The 16,235-nt window shown below is 42.0% G+C and overlaps 2 protein-coding genes across 3 annotated transcripts; one reads left to right on the top strand and one right to left on the bottom strand.

Annotated features, from left to right (window-relative positions):
* The first annotated feature begins 375 nt into the window (after positions 1-375).
* On the top strand, positions 376-8,177 carry alas2 (aminolevulinate, delta-, synthase 2). The gene is given in 11 exon segments (XM_018689002.2): positions 376-541; positions 1,727-2,078; positions 2,158-2,253; positions 2,345-2,406; positions 2,408-2,568; positions 3,101-3,285; positions 3,495-3,674; positions 4,567-4,731; positions 5,907-6,175; positions 7,033-7,195; positions 7,511-8,177. Coding segments are annotated over 10 exon segments (1,776 nt in total). The 5' UTR covers positions 376-541; positions 1,727-1,747; the 3' UTR covers positions 7,675-8,177.
* A 30-nt stretch (positions 8,178-8,207) lies between these two features.
* On the bottom strand, positions 8,208-16,031 carry ttc34 (tetratricopeptide repeat domain 34). Of its 2 annotated transcripts, none has more exons than XM_018688999.2 (8): positions 15,947-16,031; positions 12,691-14,489; positions 12,018-12,240; positions 11,175-11,367; positions 10,594-10,760; positions 9,899-10,172; positions 9,543-9,757; positions 8,208-8,948 (listed from the first exon to the last, which is right to left on the bottom strand). In XM_018688999.2, the coding sequence occupies exons 2-8, from the start codon at positions 14,403-14,405 to the stop codon at positions 8,403-8,405; spliced, it is 3,333 nt and encodes a 1,110-aa protein (XP_018544515.1). In that variant the 5' UTR covers positions 14,406-14,489; positions 15,947-16,031; the 3' UTR covers positions 8,208-8,402. The 2 variants fall into 2 exon arrangements, with proteins under 2 accessions (XP_018544515.1, XP_018544516.1); XM_018689000.2 differs by lacking the exon at positions 15,947-16,031 and adding an exon at positions 15,599-15,793.
* Between the last annotated feature and the right edge of the window lie 204 nt (positions 16,032-16,235).

The following is a 16,235-nucleotide window of genomic DNA, read 5'->3' as shown; positions in this document are numbered from 1 at the left end:
TATGATATTTTATATACTATACGGCGTCTGTGTTGGTATAAGAGCTTATTCATGGGAATATGAGGACGTCTTTTTGCGGAAATGACATTTATCTATGGTATTTTTGATTACTACCTATACACCATTTTACAGGTGTGTCACGGGAGGAGTTATACTTGTGTGATATAGTTTGTCATAGATACAGTTTTTTGTTTGTTTGTTTGTTTGTTTGTTTGAAAACGCAAAACAAACTGCTTTAACAACTCGGATTATCAAAATGAAATGTCCATCAATGAAGTCATGAAAAATGCCCCACAGAGAGACACAGCTTAAATGGAACCCTATCAGCATCTTCGCACCTCCCATAGACACGTATGTGAGCGCGAGCTACTCCCTGGGTGCCCCCACCCCACCCCAAAGTTGAGACCCGTCCGACACCTCTGATGGGTGGGAGCGGAGCTGCTTACATAATGCTCTTCAGCATCTGACGGATAACTGTTGACACTTTCTGACCATCTGCCTATTTGCTGTTTTGAAGTTCGTCCTCAGTGCAGGTCAACAGGTGAGCTTCCTGCCAGTCTTCACTTCTGATCATTACTGTTTTATTGTTATCATTATTGTTGTTATTATTATGGCAATTATTTTGATTTTATAAATGGTTGTAGTGGTAATAATACAATTGCTATCATGTGTATCATTAGGAGCAGTGTTCCTGTTCTACTTATTTCTTTCTTCTTCTCTTCTTTCTATTTGTTTATTTGTTTATTCATGTAATGGAGAACATGTCATGTACATACAATATATCCTTAAATGATTAATTGCTCAATGACAGTCAATAACAATAATAATAATAACAAAAGACATACACACATATTGTGTAGATACTCCGTATACTTGTATATGGAGTATCACTACCTAAATATTTTCAATAACAACAACAACAATGTAAAGTTTTGACCTACTTATGGTGTTTAAATGTCATTAGGGTTTGACCGACCAATGTAAGGATAACATTTGACCACAAGAAAAAGCCACAGATCCTAAGAATTACCTTATCTCCTGACCACAGGGCATTGTGAAGGAAATGATACGGCCGACCTCTGCTTGTAAACCAAACTACACATAGAAGTGTTCATCAGCAAATTAAAGTTTGGATTAAGTACTACATTGGCATCATTTGGTGGATTATTTATTACAGCCAATATTTGTTTTTCTCCCTCTTGAGTCTGATAAACTTTTAACTGCAGGGAAATAATAGTTATCAATCAAAAGAATAAGATGCATCCCCGCTGTGCTTTATAGAGGATTATTTGATAGCTACTGCAGCAATCAGCCTCGGCTGATGACGTCTGTCGAGGCAGCTCTTGAGCGCCTGCAGAGTGAAGATAAGCAGCAGCAGCAACCTGCCGCACCCTGGAGGAGGCACCTGCTGCTTTCTGGAGCTAAATTGAACTGCTACATGTATTTCTAGCCCCTTTTGAACATTTTTACCCATGTAAAGTATAATGGCATTTCATTTAGGTGAAACTCTGTGTCAAGTTCTGTCATACCCCCTGTATTTTGGTCACTTGACTTTATTAGGGATGAATTTACATTTTTCTGTGGAGGCAACAATTTATTAAGGAAAAAGTAACTACTGTATATGATACACTTATACATCCTGAATGCCGTGATATATTCAGACTTTTTTGCAAATATTTGCAGTTTTATAGAGTTAAATGATTTCCCTTCTTCTGTCGTAACTCAGAGTAAGAACAGCTGCAGTACCATGGCTGCCTTCATTCATCACTGCCCCTTTTTGAAGTCAGTTCCTAAGCCAGCTTTGAGGCGGACTGGAGCCGCCCTGCTGTCTCTGGCCGATCAGTGCCCCATCATCACTCGCCAGATCACCGTGAGCAGACCAGCCTTTCTGGATGCCAAGCTGAGCACCTCACCCTCTATGCCAAAGAGTCACCGACTTCCCACGGTGGACCAAAGGAGGGCTTCGGCTCAAACGGCCGCTCAGGTGGCTGCGTCTGTCTCGAAGAGCTGCCCTTTCGTCACCTCTCAGATTGGGATGGTCCAAGCCAGCCCTGAAGTACAGGAGGATGTCAAAAAAGGTAGGTAGAATTGAACAGGTGCAGTGACTGAATTTGAACTTTAACAAAACAAATCTTAAACTGCACTCCTCTCTCACAGGTTTGATGGCATCTCTGCTTAAGGGTTTTAATAATTCAATCCTCCCAACATCAGCTCAAACCAACACTGTCACCCACCTCCTCAAAGACAACATGGGTATGTTTTACAATTTCAAAGGGCTGAAACTTTCCAGTACTATTCATTAAATACTTTAAGTGATTTAAAGTCAAACCTATCACACCTGCAGTTGGCCCCAGCTACGACTACGACCGCTTCTTCATTGAGAAGATAGCTGAGAAAAAGATGGATCCACACATACAGAGTCTTCAAGACAGTGAACAGGAGCGCTGAGGTCTTCCCTTTTGCAGAGGATCACTCCGTCTCTGGGCGGGTGGGCTCCCAGGTATCCGTCTGGTGCAGCAACGACTACCTGGGAATGAGTCGGCACCCGCGGGTCCTTGCTGCAATCAGGTAAAAATAAACAGAAAAGGCCTTTAGAGTTAAGTTCAGATCAAGTCTCAAGTCAGTCAAGATGAGTTCAAGTTAAGTCCTAGTCCTAATCCTAATCCTAGTTTTTATTCTTCCAAGGTCATATCAGGTCCAAAGTTGATACTTGAATGTTTCTGTTGTCATGTCCCAAGTCAACTCAAGACGGCAAATGTCAAGTTAATAAAGTTTTAAAGTCCAAGTTCAGTCTCAAGTCCTGAATTTTTAACTTACTCTAAGTCTAACTGGATTCTAAGCTGTGCAAAAGCAAATCAGCACTGTAACATTTGTATTTCAGTGCAGATGTACATGTGGAGTTCAACCTATTCTCACTGTCTTTCTGAGTATAAGACATTTGTATTTATTTACTAATTAGTGATTTCAGGTGTAGTACCATGAACCATTATTTGATGTGTTTGAATTTGAAAGGATATTTGAAAGAATAAAGATGTGGTACTTTTCATAGTATGGATTGTGTGACCTTGATGTTTTATCACTTTGTTCTGGGTATTCTCAGAGATGCCCTGGACAAGCACGGTGCAGGAGCTGGTGGGACCAGGAACATCTCAGGCACCAGTAACTTCCACGTGTCCCTGGAGAAGGAGCTCGCTCAGCTACACCAGAAAGATGCAGCTCTGGTCTTCTCCTCCTGCTTCGTGGCAAATGACTCCACCCTCTTCACTTTAGCTAAAATGCTGCCAGGTAAATACTGACCTCTGACCTCTAAGCCATGGGAATAAATTCAGCTGATGACATTCAGGAAAAATCCATCTCTGCCACTGTTTGTCAATTACATTTCCATGTGTTCTGTGATTATAGTCTTTGCTCATTTTCTAGACCAAAAATGCTAATAGCATGTCAGGGTTGATATTGTTTAGAAGGTCTGATGGTGTGTTCATTATGCCGCACAGGATGTGAGATCTACTCAGATGCAGGGAACCACGCATCAATGATTCAGGGCATCAGGAACAGCGGAGCCAAGCGCTTCATCTTCCGCCATAATGACGGCCGACACCTGGAGGAACTGCTGCAACGCTCAGACCCAGAGACACCTAAAATAGTGGCATTTGAGACTGTGCACTCGATGGACGGTGAGTACAATGAAATATTAAGTTGCAGTGATAGTTGAAGATTTATTTGCACTTTTAGTTACATTTGTAGTGGATAAACCTAACTGACGTGTCTTTGTATGTAGTTTTTATATGTATGAGGAGTGAGCTACATGATCATTCAAAAATATGAAATTATTTTTAATAAAGTGAAATAAACTGTAGTTTGCTGTCTTTTGGTGGCTGTAAGACCTGTAATTGTCACATTGATTTAGTAATGGACAGCTGTAATCAATACAATGCTCAAAAAAATTGAGAATTAAAAAAGAAACATAATTGGGAATCTCAAGAATTTGTTTTCTGCTAAAGCAAGAAATGGACCAAAACCCTTTTTTACACTTTGTCATTAATAGCAAGAAATGCCACTTGAAGTCTGCTAATTATTATTATTGAATCTATATGTATATTATGTGAAATAGTCAAACATTAATCATCAGCAAAGTTCATGAAGAGTAAAAAGAAAACTGGCATCAGAGTGTTTATATTTCTGTAATGTACAATAATTCAGTTTGCAGTATCTGTCATTCATCACTGTCTCCCATGGGAGGACATATTGTTCCCCCTTCAGCTCTTTCTCTCTGTCTGATATCACACCACTGACAGCTCCATAAAGTACAAACTAGTACTGAATGGATGGCTGTGACTATATCCAGGAGAATTTAACCCCCCAAAATATTCTATTATTTGTAGACGTGGGAGGGATTTTAATATTGTCAAGTCATGAGAATAACTCTAAATATACATTTTCTGCTTCCTCCTACAGTACGTGTGTTCTAGATATTACAACATGGTGGCATTTGCAGCACAAATATCCTGCTGTTCACCTATAATTGCACAGTTCTAATTATACCACCACATTCTCTGGGGCTTTCAGGTGCCATATGTCCTCTAGAAGAGCTGTGCGATGTAGCTCACCGCTATGGAGCGCTGACGTTTGTTGATGAAGTTCACGCTGTGGGTTTGTATGGAGCCCACGGAGCTGGAGTGGGAGAGAGGGACAGTGTCATGCACAAGATTGATATCGTGTCTGGGACCTTAGGTGAGTATCTTTTGGAGAAAATCCACATTCTCATGCAATTAAAAATTCACAAATAAAGTCACTAGTTTGCTTTATCTATTATATACTCTTAACATCAATCATCCACCAACATATCCTTGCACCATGACACCAATAAGGGCATGGCAAACGGCTTCAAACTGTCATAGATTAATTGGCTCTTTTCCCATTCACAGCCTCTCTCGCTCTAACTGATAATACTGCCAACATAGCAGCAATAGCTCCCAACAAGCATGATGCCACTAGATAGCGGGCAGGAGAGCTATGAGCTCTCATCAAAGGAGGCGGAGGTTTTATCAGCTGGGTGCTGGCTTTATTCCCTCTCTGGTCGAACAGATAAAACCGTCATCAGGGATTCTGTGCTGGGTCTACCTTTATGATGACTGTAAGGTTAATTCCTGTCAACCACACATCAAGTGTAGACTAAGCCTGGATTATAACACTAGACTTTACAAGGCAGGCTTGCAAGTGTTCCCTTGGCAGTAAATACAGTAATAAACTGGAAATAACAAATTAATAGTATTATCAACACAGAAAATTTGCAGTTTGATTTGGATTTTATGGCAAATTTTATGATGTGATACAGAAAAATAATTAATCGCTGATCAGTTTATCATATCTTTTAACTTTTAACCATGCAGTATAGTATTTGGGGCAGCGAGAGTTTAATCTCACTATCAGCATCTTATAACAAAACAAAAGCAATTTAAATACTTTGGTGTCAAAGTTCATCTCAGCTCAACGACCTCAACTGCAGCACCATACTACATACAGACATGTAAAAGTATGTAATCACAACTATAAGTCCCACATTCAAGATGGCAATAATAGTGTCATTAATACTGCAAATCTATAGTACATATGTATTAAAGGTACAGGTTATTTAACTGTATTATTATCATAGCAATTAACATTATACATATCGTTGGGTAGTTTAATTATCAACAATGCATTATATTTTTTATGTAAAATATGAATCTACAAGGTAGCTTTAGTTATATATTATTATAAATAAATGCAGAGTAAAATTTGTCCTCTGAAAAATGTGAGAATATAGAGAGTACATTGAAGTAAAGTATGCTACATTTGCATTTAGCACATGGACTCCCCATCACTGATTATTTCCCATGTCCTCACCTCATATAACCTTTGTCCAGGAAAAGCCTTTGGCTGTGTTGGAGGCTACATTGCCAGCAGTGCCGCCCTGGTGGACACAGTGCGCTCCTTCGCAGCCGGCTTCATCTTCACCACTGCCCTGCCACCGATGGTCCTTGCTGGGGCCCTGGAGTCCGTCCGGGTCCTGAAGAGCCCCGAGGGACAGGCACTCCGGAGAGCTCACCAAAGGAACGTCAAACACATGAGGCAGCTGCTCATGGATAATGGCCTGCCTGTGGTCAGCTGCCCCAGCCACATCATTCCCATACGGGTATGAAGATGTAGCACAGCTGCTGCCTTCACTTCTATGTTATCTCTTTCTACCAACTCCTCACCTGCAACTGGCCATTATAATAATATTACCATATTCTGTATATATGCACTTACACCCTTAAGATTATATGCAATATAATACAATATTACAATGTATATTAACATATCATTTTGTACATGCAAGTGGCAGCCCTTGGGCCCTTCTCACTTTTGACTCAACAGGCAGAAATAATACAATTAATGTTGAATTTCATTTAGCTGCTTCAGTTTCCTGGCATTGCTCTTGCTGACTCACTGTCACACTGTCATGGCTCACTGAGACACTTGAAAGGAACAGGGCTATCATTAACGCTATTAGTATGACAAATCAAATTCTCTGCTGTGAGAAGGGTCTAATGCGTACGCCTCTTCAACTCAACAAGCATAGCAGAGAACATTTGGGATTTGGGGAGCGCCAGAATAATAAGTCAGAATAGTTATTGACTTTTTCAGTGTTCACTTATGATCCAGTTTATATACTTTAGAGAGCAATTATACGTCATTAAGCTTTAATTAAGTCTACATTTTAAATAATGCAAACCTAAAAATATTTGTGATACCATTTATTATGTGGTTCCATTTGTTAATTAAATGATTAATACATCATTTAAAGATGCTTTTCCTTTTCTTAATGCATCATTTAGATCAATTTGTAATTACTCTTTAAAATGCTTCACTTCATTTCACATCAAGCCAGAGGCACAGTTTAGTCTGTTGTACTAGAGTAAACCACAGTACTGGCTTTGATTTCACCATGTGTAACCTGACTGTGCTGAATAGAAGCATCCATTAAATGGCTGATGTTGCATTTCCTAGGTGGGCAACGCTGAGCTGAACACCAAGGTGTGTGACACCATGCTGGAGAGATACAACATCTACGTCCAGGCCATCAACTACCCCACAGTGCCTCGAGGTGAGGAGCTGCTGCGCCTGGCTCCATCTCCTCATCACAACCCTGCCATGATGGAGGACTTTGTGGGTGAGTGTGGGGATTCTAAGGCTATTAGGTTGGAGCTGTTGTTGTAAACGTCCAATCAAGTAAAGTGGGGACAGTGGCGGGTGCAAGTGATTTATGTTTGTCTCATTGGATTGTAAGTGTATATGGGTCTCTTGGCATCCACCTGTCACCAACTACTGCAATGCAGTAAAAATGACAAGATCATAAAATAGTTGGCACACACCATAATCGTCTTGTGTCCTACCTACAATGACCAGCTGAAATATTTAGGGCAGTGAAATACAATATGTGGCTGGCATTTATTTCTTTATTTTTGTGTTTGTGTTTCATTCACAGACGCACTGGTGGAGGTGTGGCAGGAAGCCGGACTCCCGCTCATCACCCCAGCCACAGCTTCCTGCACCTTCTGTGACCGCCCACTGCATTTTGACCTCATGAGTGAGTGGGAGAAATCCTACTTTGGTAACATGGAACCACAATATATCACTGTGTCTGCGTAAAAACCAAAGCACACAAGCTACACATACAGTATATGTGTAAATGTAATGCTATATTTGACATTATTTTAAATACTTCAGGTGCACTGAGAGGAGAACCTGTGTACTGACTTTGTGTTTAAATATTCTTTAATGTCAATGGTATGGACTAAATTCCAGTATTTATTCACGATTTCCTGTATTTATATGAACTAAATTGTGTTTAAATATTATTAAAGAAAATTGTGCCTATTTTAAAAGCATAAAACCTGCACATTGGACACTTTCTTAAATCTCTTATCTAGGTGTGATGGTGTGAATTAAACCATGCTATCTAATTTCATGTTGCGCGATTTCCTTTGTACCATATAATCATCATGACCATTATGTTTTGTTCCCACTTCCACAATAATTCAATCACTGATGTTTCAGCCATAAAATGTATGAACTAACGAACTATTGGAGTTAACTGGCTCGTAAAAACAAGGGATAATAAAACATTCAATAAAATTGTGGTGTTGAAAATGTCTACGACTCACATATCATATCTGGCTGTGATTATAAAGATGTGCAATACTACAACAAACACTGCTGTTAATCCCCTTAATTAGAGCTTGGAAGACATAATACTAATCAAAGCACCGTGTCTTCAAATTGTGGAAGGTTTCTCATCTTAAGGTATAGGCACTGACACAGCTACATTTTATAAGCTCAGCTGGAGCTCCTGTGTCCTGTTTGAGTCTCTGTCAGCACTAGTTGACGTTGCAAGGGCTGGCCACTTCCCGTTTGACCCTTGCTCTCAGTCTGCGGAGCTCTGTGTTCTCGTTGTCCACAATGAGACCACATTCAATGAATGTCCAGGCTTTACTGAGCTGTTGCTCCCCATAGTGCTGCAGTGCCCCCCGCAGGAAGCACTCAGCCAGACGAAGCCTGCCCAAACCAGCCTCCACACACTGGATGGCCTGGTCCCTGTGGAGCTCCAGGGCCCGGGTGAAGTCCTCCAGAGCTGCTCCTTCTCTGGAACAGAGCACCAGGCTGCGACCTCGTCGACACAGGTCCTCCGCCCAGACTTGGGGGTCATCTGAGCAGCTAGAGTTGATTCCACCGTGTTTTTCAATCACTCTGTCCAGGTCAGCTATGGCCCGCTGGTGTAAGCCCAGCTGAGCAAGGCAGGCAGCACGCTGGCGAAGATACTGGAGTCTGTGATTGCCCACTGCTTGTACTGCTACAGTCAGGAGTGTGAGGGCCCGATCCCACTGGCCACCTGATGACACACTGCTGGCTTCCTGCACTGCTGCCTGTTAAAATATAGATGCCCAGCAATTAATGTGCTGCTTTTAAATATAAAATAGGCATCATGGTATGTTCAGAGAGAACTTCCTAAATTGACAGTTTTATCTAGGTTTTCTGATATATTTTAGTCTGCACTATGTTAAAATATAAAAAGTGAAGTAAATAGGAATGATACCATGCAAAAACAGAAAAATAAGAAATTATATTGAGAAAAAAAAGGAATCAGGGACAGAATCACAGAGGACCTCAGCTCTGTCAGTGTGATAAGACTGAAAGACAACACCACATATTAGATGGCGAGTGATTAAATTTCAGTGAGTGAGTGAGTTAATTCTGGTGATACATAATTCGTGATATTATAATGTGAATGTTTTTGGTTTTTTTTTTGCAAAACTCAACTATATTGCTCTCTGTCAATCTAAAAGAAGAGATGTGGGCACATTTTTCATCTCTGTCATGGAAATGTGTCTGCAGCTAAATGATAAAACTAATTTGCTGATGATGGTAGAATAAAAAATGCTGCTCTTACTAGAACAAATTATTTTGCCCATGGCACTCGCTCTTAAACTAAGATCTAGGATTCCAGCATTCAGGCTTACCTGTGCCATGCGTTTTCGCTGACTAAATGGGATCAGGGCCAGCAAGAACTCCAGATTGGATGCATCTTTCTCAGTCAGTTTGCTGAGCCTGCAAGCTGCGCTGCAGTAGTTCTGTTGCCAGGCCTCCACCACGCCCAGCCTGGCCTGGGCCACTGCATCTCTTGGCTCCTGGCCAAACACCTGGCACAGATGAGAGCCTGCAGCCTTAACTTCACCTGGAGCAGATGGACCATAACAGTGGGAGTAAGGATTACTGTAAACAAGGTGTGCCAGCTCAGATAGTACTTTTTTTTTAATTTAGGTGGAAACACTACACAGGCTAAACCATTTCCAGTGGGATCAAGTTCACATCTTACCTTTGGCTAAGAGTATGTCCACATAGAGGAGATGCCATCGGGGGTCTCTGCAGTCAGTCCTCATCAGAGCTCCACCGATTACAAAAGCCTCTCTAAGCTGCTCTTCGTGGCAGGGGATGGCATTAGTGGCCAGGATGTCTGACAGATTGGTCCGACAAAACTGATGCAGCCAATCACAGATGAGCTTCCGTGCCTTGTCCTTGAGTGACAGGATGTCTTTGGTGACTATGTCTGTGTTTATCTGAAGTGCTGCCAGGATATCATGAGTGCATTCCTATAATATGGGGGAAAAAAGGCCATTTGAATTGAATATTTATATTGAACATACACATCTCCTACAGCTCCACCAATTTTCTGTAAAATTACATCTTTCCAGTCAGTCATATTTCCACTATGTTTGTAAAAGAAAACCCTCAAATTCTGTGAATCCCATTTGCCCAAACTTTGTCTCATGAAATGAAACATCTTTTGCCTCTTTATCCACACTAACGTTGATCATCATAAGCATAATACTGGCAGTTTACATGAGTCACTAAATATTGTGACACCTGAAATTCAGCTTTTCGTTGTTACTTTTCATTGTGAACCTGCCTGGAGTGACATAAAGTTTAGACAAGGACAGAGCAAAAAACAAGAGTAAGATCTGCCATAAGGCACACAAGGCACATTTTGACAGTGTTTCAAATCAAGAATACCTTTTGTTGATTCAGCATGAGATAGGTGAAGCCTCTTCCACAGAGGGCCTGAACATGTTTTGGGTGCACCCTCAGAATGGCACTGAAATCAAAGATGGCTGTCTTTTGTTGGCCCAACAGGGCATAACACCTTGCTCTTTCCAACAAGGAATCTGCTGCCTCACCACCTTGAAAAACACAATTACTTGATTGGTTTTATGGTATTTACATTGTCATCTCACATGGCCATGTTGACTATTTCAATAGTTATACATGAAAAAGTACAGATCTAAATACATGTAGTAGGAGCATGTATGATAGGTGTTGAAATGGCTCGACATTGATAGGTTTCTTCTCAGGTTGACTGTCCTCTAGTTAAACAATACACAGCCAATCTGTCTGTTTGCATTCAGTATGTCTGTTTGACATGTATCTCAGCTGAACGGAAGCCAAAACACAACTTCTGTTTTGTGCCAAACCTTCCCTTTACCCCTTTAATCATTCCCCCTATCTAGATTAAAGTATTACCTGCTGTTAATTAAGTCAACAATCAAAATCAGACCAGTGACAAGCATCAATATTTCTCATCAGATTCTAATCACCAGATGCCATGATAGCGACGGAGAGATAAGCCACAGCCTCCCTGACAGCGCTCTCCTCTCTTGTGCCCTCCAGGATGCGTTTTGCAGCAGAGTGACAGTGTCCCTGCAGCAGCGCACGGTCCCTCTGTTGCGCTACAACCAGCAGGGGGCGCAAGCAGCTGGTATCGCCACACTGAATGAGCTTTTTCAGCAGCTGCAAGAAAAATAGATAGGTATGAAATTTGTTTCACAGGCTACATGAGACAGTTCTGTGGTGTTACTGCATTCCACAGCTCTGTAAGTTATCTGTGACTAATATAAACATAGAAAGGCGGATAAAGTCATTGTTGACTTATTTTCAGATAGTTTTTTAAAAATGAAAATTTGAAAGTTGAAATTGCAAATCTAATATTTAAACTGATCTGCAGATCTAATGTTGACCACACAGATGATTCTACAGGTGATTAGACTGTTTTAATGTTCCTCTTTCTCTGCTGGATCTCACCATAGTCTTGTAGTATGTTTGTATTTGTGCAGCTGTGGTTGATGTGGTGAGATAAGAACAGATTTGCTGTACTGATGTGTTGTGTCACCAGTCACCATGAGGATTGATGAAGAACAACAGGATCTATTGTCAACTCATTGTAAATAAATACATGAATGAGATAAATTTCAGTACAGTGGTAACTTCAGAAATATGTAAGAGATAAGCACAGGCATTTATATCTGTCAGCAGATCTAATGGCTAAATCATGAAACTGTTCACATTAAATAATAATTATAGCAGTAATTATAGTTTGGCAGAAGGACGCCCTGGATCTCCTTTGAAGAACTACTGGCGCCTCTGGACAGAATTATATGTACCTGATTGGTGTCATAAAGAAAGCCTCTGTGCAGCTGCAGCAGGGCGAGGCGAGCCAGAATGGGCGCCCGAGGACTGGTGGGCCCTACAGACAACAGTAGCCGGTACGCCTCCTCCACCCGACCAAGCTGATACAAGGCATCTGCTGCCAGAATCTGAGGTCCATCGGCACCTGGCTGGAGCTCCATCAGCAGCACAGCCAGGGAATGGACACCAGCAGGAGTCCTAATGTAAAAAGTGGGAAGAGGTGCTACATCGAGCAAATATATTCAACTGAAAAAACATGGATGAGGACTTTCATTAGAGCATGTAAAAACTGCATGTCGTGGTTTTATTGAGATGTTTAGCACAGAACTAAAGAAATCACCTGAAAGTTATAGTAAACTTTTGTAAACTTGTTACACGCCACCAGTCTTTTTCACAGCAGACATTTTGACCTGTGTTATTAGAAAATTAAAAGTAATTCCATTATATTCAGGTTCCCCAGTAAGCCATGGCTGTGTAGCAGTGAATCAGCATGACCAATGCCAGCACCCTGAAAATGAAGCAACTAAATGGAATTCAGTCATCGCTAACTTTATGATTCACACATGTGCTTGTCCTGCTGTGATATGCCAAAATGTCTCCTGTCAAAAGGCCTACTGCATATAAAGTGCATATGAGACAAAATCATACCCTGATCTGTGGTCTTTCTTTGACGGTACATGCAGCTGATCCTCCTGCTGAGGCTGCTGGGAGTTTTCAGTGGATCTGGATTTGGATTTGTGCTCTCCAGTCCCCTCCAGCATGATTCGTCCCTGCTCCACTAAAACAGTAAACAGCAGCCCCCGGCAGTTCCATGGCACCAAGCAGCGAGCAGTCAGTGCTGTTTCCTGTGGATGTAGCCTGCTGGCTGTCACATAGTCTAGAGCTGTGAGGTAGTTTAAGCCACCCATCATGCGCAGGAGCCCCCTGCCACAGAGCGCCCGCACACAGCTGGACGGGTGGGGGGTGTTGTGTTCAATCACAGACTGGAAGTCTTCTAACGCCCCCTTGTGGTCATCGGAGAGAAGTCTTGCATATCCACGAAGAACCTGTACTGTGTTTTGATAGCTCTGCTGACCTTGGGCAGCGGCTAGCTGGCTACAGATAGAGAGGGCCTCTTTGTGTTCCCCTCTGAGGAGAAGACAGTCGGCAAGTCGTACTCGCAGCTCCCTGCATCCTCCGTCAGGCTCTAAATGGCACAGAGTCCGTAACTGAGTGATGACAGGGTCCAGGAGTTCAACTCCCTCAGTGGACCGCAGGTCAGGACGAATGAGGACCCTCTCTCTGTAGCCACACAGGCCCCTCTCTGCCTGCTGACGGAGTTGGTTGCGAGCAGCCACCCCTGTACCATGATTTGTGAAGAGCTTTTGGAAATAAATTCGGGCAGTGGCAGGGTGGATCTCAAATGCTTCGCCAAGATCCCCACACGCCTCTGCAGTCCGTCCACCTGCTGAGAAGCAGGCAGCAGCTCGACTGGTTAAGAGCCGAGCTCTTCTCTCGGGACTGTCTTGGACTGACTTGTCTGTATCGCTCTCTGACATTTTCTGACATTGACCATGATGCAAGAGAGCAGAGTACACCTCTGCACTGTCCCCAAACCTACCTGTCAAAAACAAATACCCGGCTTTAAGTTCCTGCACTTCTCTATTACCAGGTGAGATGGCCAACAAAAACTCAATAATTACAGAAGAAGCCTCTACACTATGCCTATCATTCTCCTTTGTTGTCACTGCCCACTCACCATCACACATCAGAGAAGGATGCATGTGCAGTATTTGGGCAGTAAAGGCCTTCACAATTTTTGATAGGTGCTGGGTCTGTCTGGTTTTCACCAGTGTGACAATTTCAGATTTATTACTCTGGTAAGCTTCGAGGTAAAGCTTCAACCCCTTAATACTCTGAGGCTCTGTGAACAAGCAGGCCAGGGCACGAGTTATTTCCAACACCATGCGAGTCAATCCCTCTGGATGAGGGTTCCTCTTCCCCTCAAGCAGAGCAGTGCAGCGGGCAAAAATCTCCTCACATCCATGACCACCACTCTGAAGAAGAGACTCCATTTTGAAAATGGTGGCTGACAGATTGTTGGGGCAGAGCGTGGACAGAAACACAGCAGCCAGACCTTTATTAACACCTTCAGTAGGCTGGTTGTCCCCATGACTGTCAAGCCAGCCCTCTAAGATAGAGATCACCCCAGCCAGGCTGGACTTCTCCAGTTTCCGCATGTGGGACACAGTGGAGGTAGCGTGAGTCCTGAAGGCAGACATGTAGAAGGAGGTTGCCCTCCTCAGGTCTCCAGCCTTAAGGAACTTGTCTCCATCCTCACATAGCTCTTGAACATTGACTCCAGGGTGAACCAGAGCAGTCATGATCAAGCAGCAGGCTCCCTCAGTCCCTCAGTCTGTTTTCCCACCTTCACCTGTTCACAGTGAAGCTGTCATTGGCGTCACCTGCTGTTTAAAAACAAGACAAGAGTTTGAATAGTAAGAATATTGTATCAAAATGTCTCCTTACAATCATTTCTCACAGCAAACATTTTGACTTGTCATAGCAGGAAAAGCACAGGTGTTCTATTCAAGTGTCCAGGTAAGATAGCATGACAGCGTGCGTAATATCAGGACCCTGAAACTCAAGTAGCTAAATGGAATTCTGCCATCACTGATTTTATTATTCATACAGTTTTCCCACTGTGACATGGCAACATGCCTTCAGTGAAAAAATCCCATGGTTAATGAAAAACAAACAAATCCACTCTATGGATGCTGAGATATGAAACATATGTTGGTGCAGGTTTAATATTTTCATATTGTTTTCACTGCTGATATTTGGCCCACACTGGAACCGGTGTTTTGTGACATTTTCTTTACTACATGATACTGATGCACCTCTCCATTTTGCAGTAGTTTTGTGGTATTCTCTTAAAAAGAAACACAAAACCGTGTTCAGTCAAGGCACCATCATTGCAAAAATAATTGGTAATTATTAAACTAAAATTCTTATCAAGTATTGTGCAAAGGTTTTAGGCATTTTAGATGTTTAGAATTTTCAGCTACGAGAGGAACAAGAAGTCCTGTAACAACCTGCCTGCAAGCACCTTGAAATACTGAGCCTGGACAATGGTGCTGTTTCGAAGGCAAAGGATGGTCACGCCAAATACTGATTTGGTATATGTTTTATCTGCTTATTAGACTTTAAAATAAGCTGATTGGTAAATAAAACCGCTGATGGCATTGTTTTTGAAAGCATTCATTCCACACTTGAATTATAGTTCATAAAACGTTTGCACAGTACTGTTTTTGTTTTTTGTTTTTTTACATTCAGCCTCGATGTGGATTGGTGAAGGTTTAGGAAGCAACTGAACAAACTGTGTCAAATTTAAGGATATAATGCACCGTTGTCATGTGACATTAACAAATAATATATTGTCAGCGAAAACTACTACAGTCAGAATTAGTAAAATAAATACCTAATTTTAATATGATTATTATTTTTTTTGGCATTCTGAAAACTTATTAGCCACCTTGCCTGTGAAGGCGGATTTTTGGCTCTATGGTTCACCTACCTGCTGCTTTGGCTTTTGTTGCCAACAGTAGACCCTCCAAAAACTGAACAAAACCGACCTAAATCCGTTACTTTTTACAAGTCTGAATAAGGAAACTAACTTAGTGATACGGTCACTGTCAGCTCTTTTTCTGTAACTGAGTGTCCCGAGAACAGAAAACCTGGGCCCCATTTTTGTAATTCAATAGCTGTCGGTTCAGAGTTGCCAGGACAACACGGTGTGTCCGCTCATTCAACAAAAGCTGTAGCGAAGCTTTTTTTTTTACTTTTAGATACTGCTACAGGTGGAAAGACACAGACAGAAAGAGCAACAAGATAAAAAAAAAAAAAAAAAAAAAACCAACCGCACCAAGATTCACGTCTCGGTAAACTCCCTCCTGTCTCCTCCGTTGTCAGTGTGGGACGGTCTGTTGGTGCGCGAGCTGTTGTTCGCGTGAGCACGAGTCCGGTTGCCAGTGGAAACCACTAACGCTCATTATTAGTTGTTAAGAGGTTTAACATTTTCGCCCTAATATCGCACAAAATCGGCGATAAAAATCTGTTCCTTCACGCTAGCGCAAACAGAGGCAGACGCTCGGTGCTTGCTGAAATGCTGAAAGTGAGAAAAATTTGTGAAAGTGACAAAAGGTCATTTAAAT

Source organism: Lates calcarifer, linkage group LG6 (assembly GCF_001640805.2).
Source record: "Lates calcarifer isolate ASB-BC8 linkage group LG6, TLL_Latcal_v3, whole genome shotgun sequence".
Taxonomy (NCBI): Eukaryota; Metazoa; Chordata; class Actinopteri; family Centropomidae; genus Lates; species Lates calcarifer.
The sequence above is the reverse complement of the archived record's forward strand: the minus strand, read 5'-3'. Positions and strand labels throughout refer to the sequence as shown.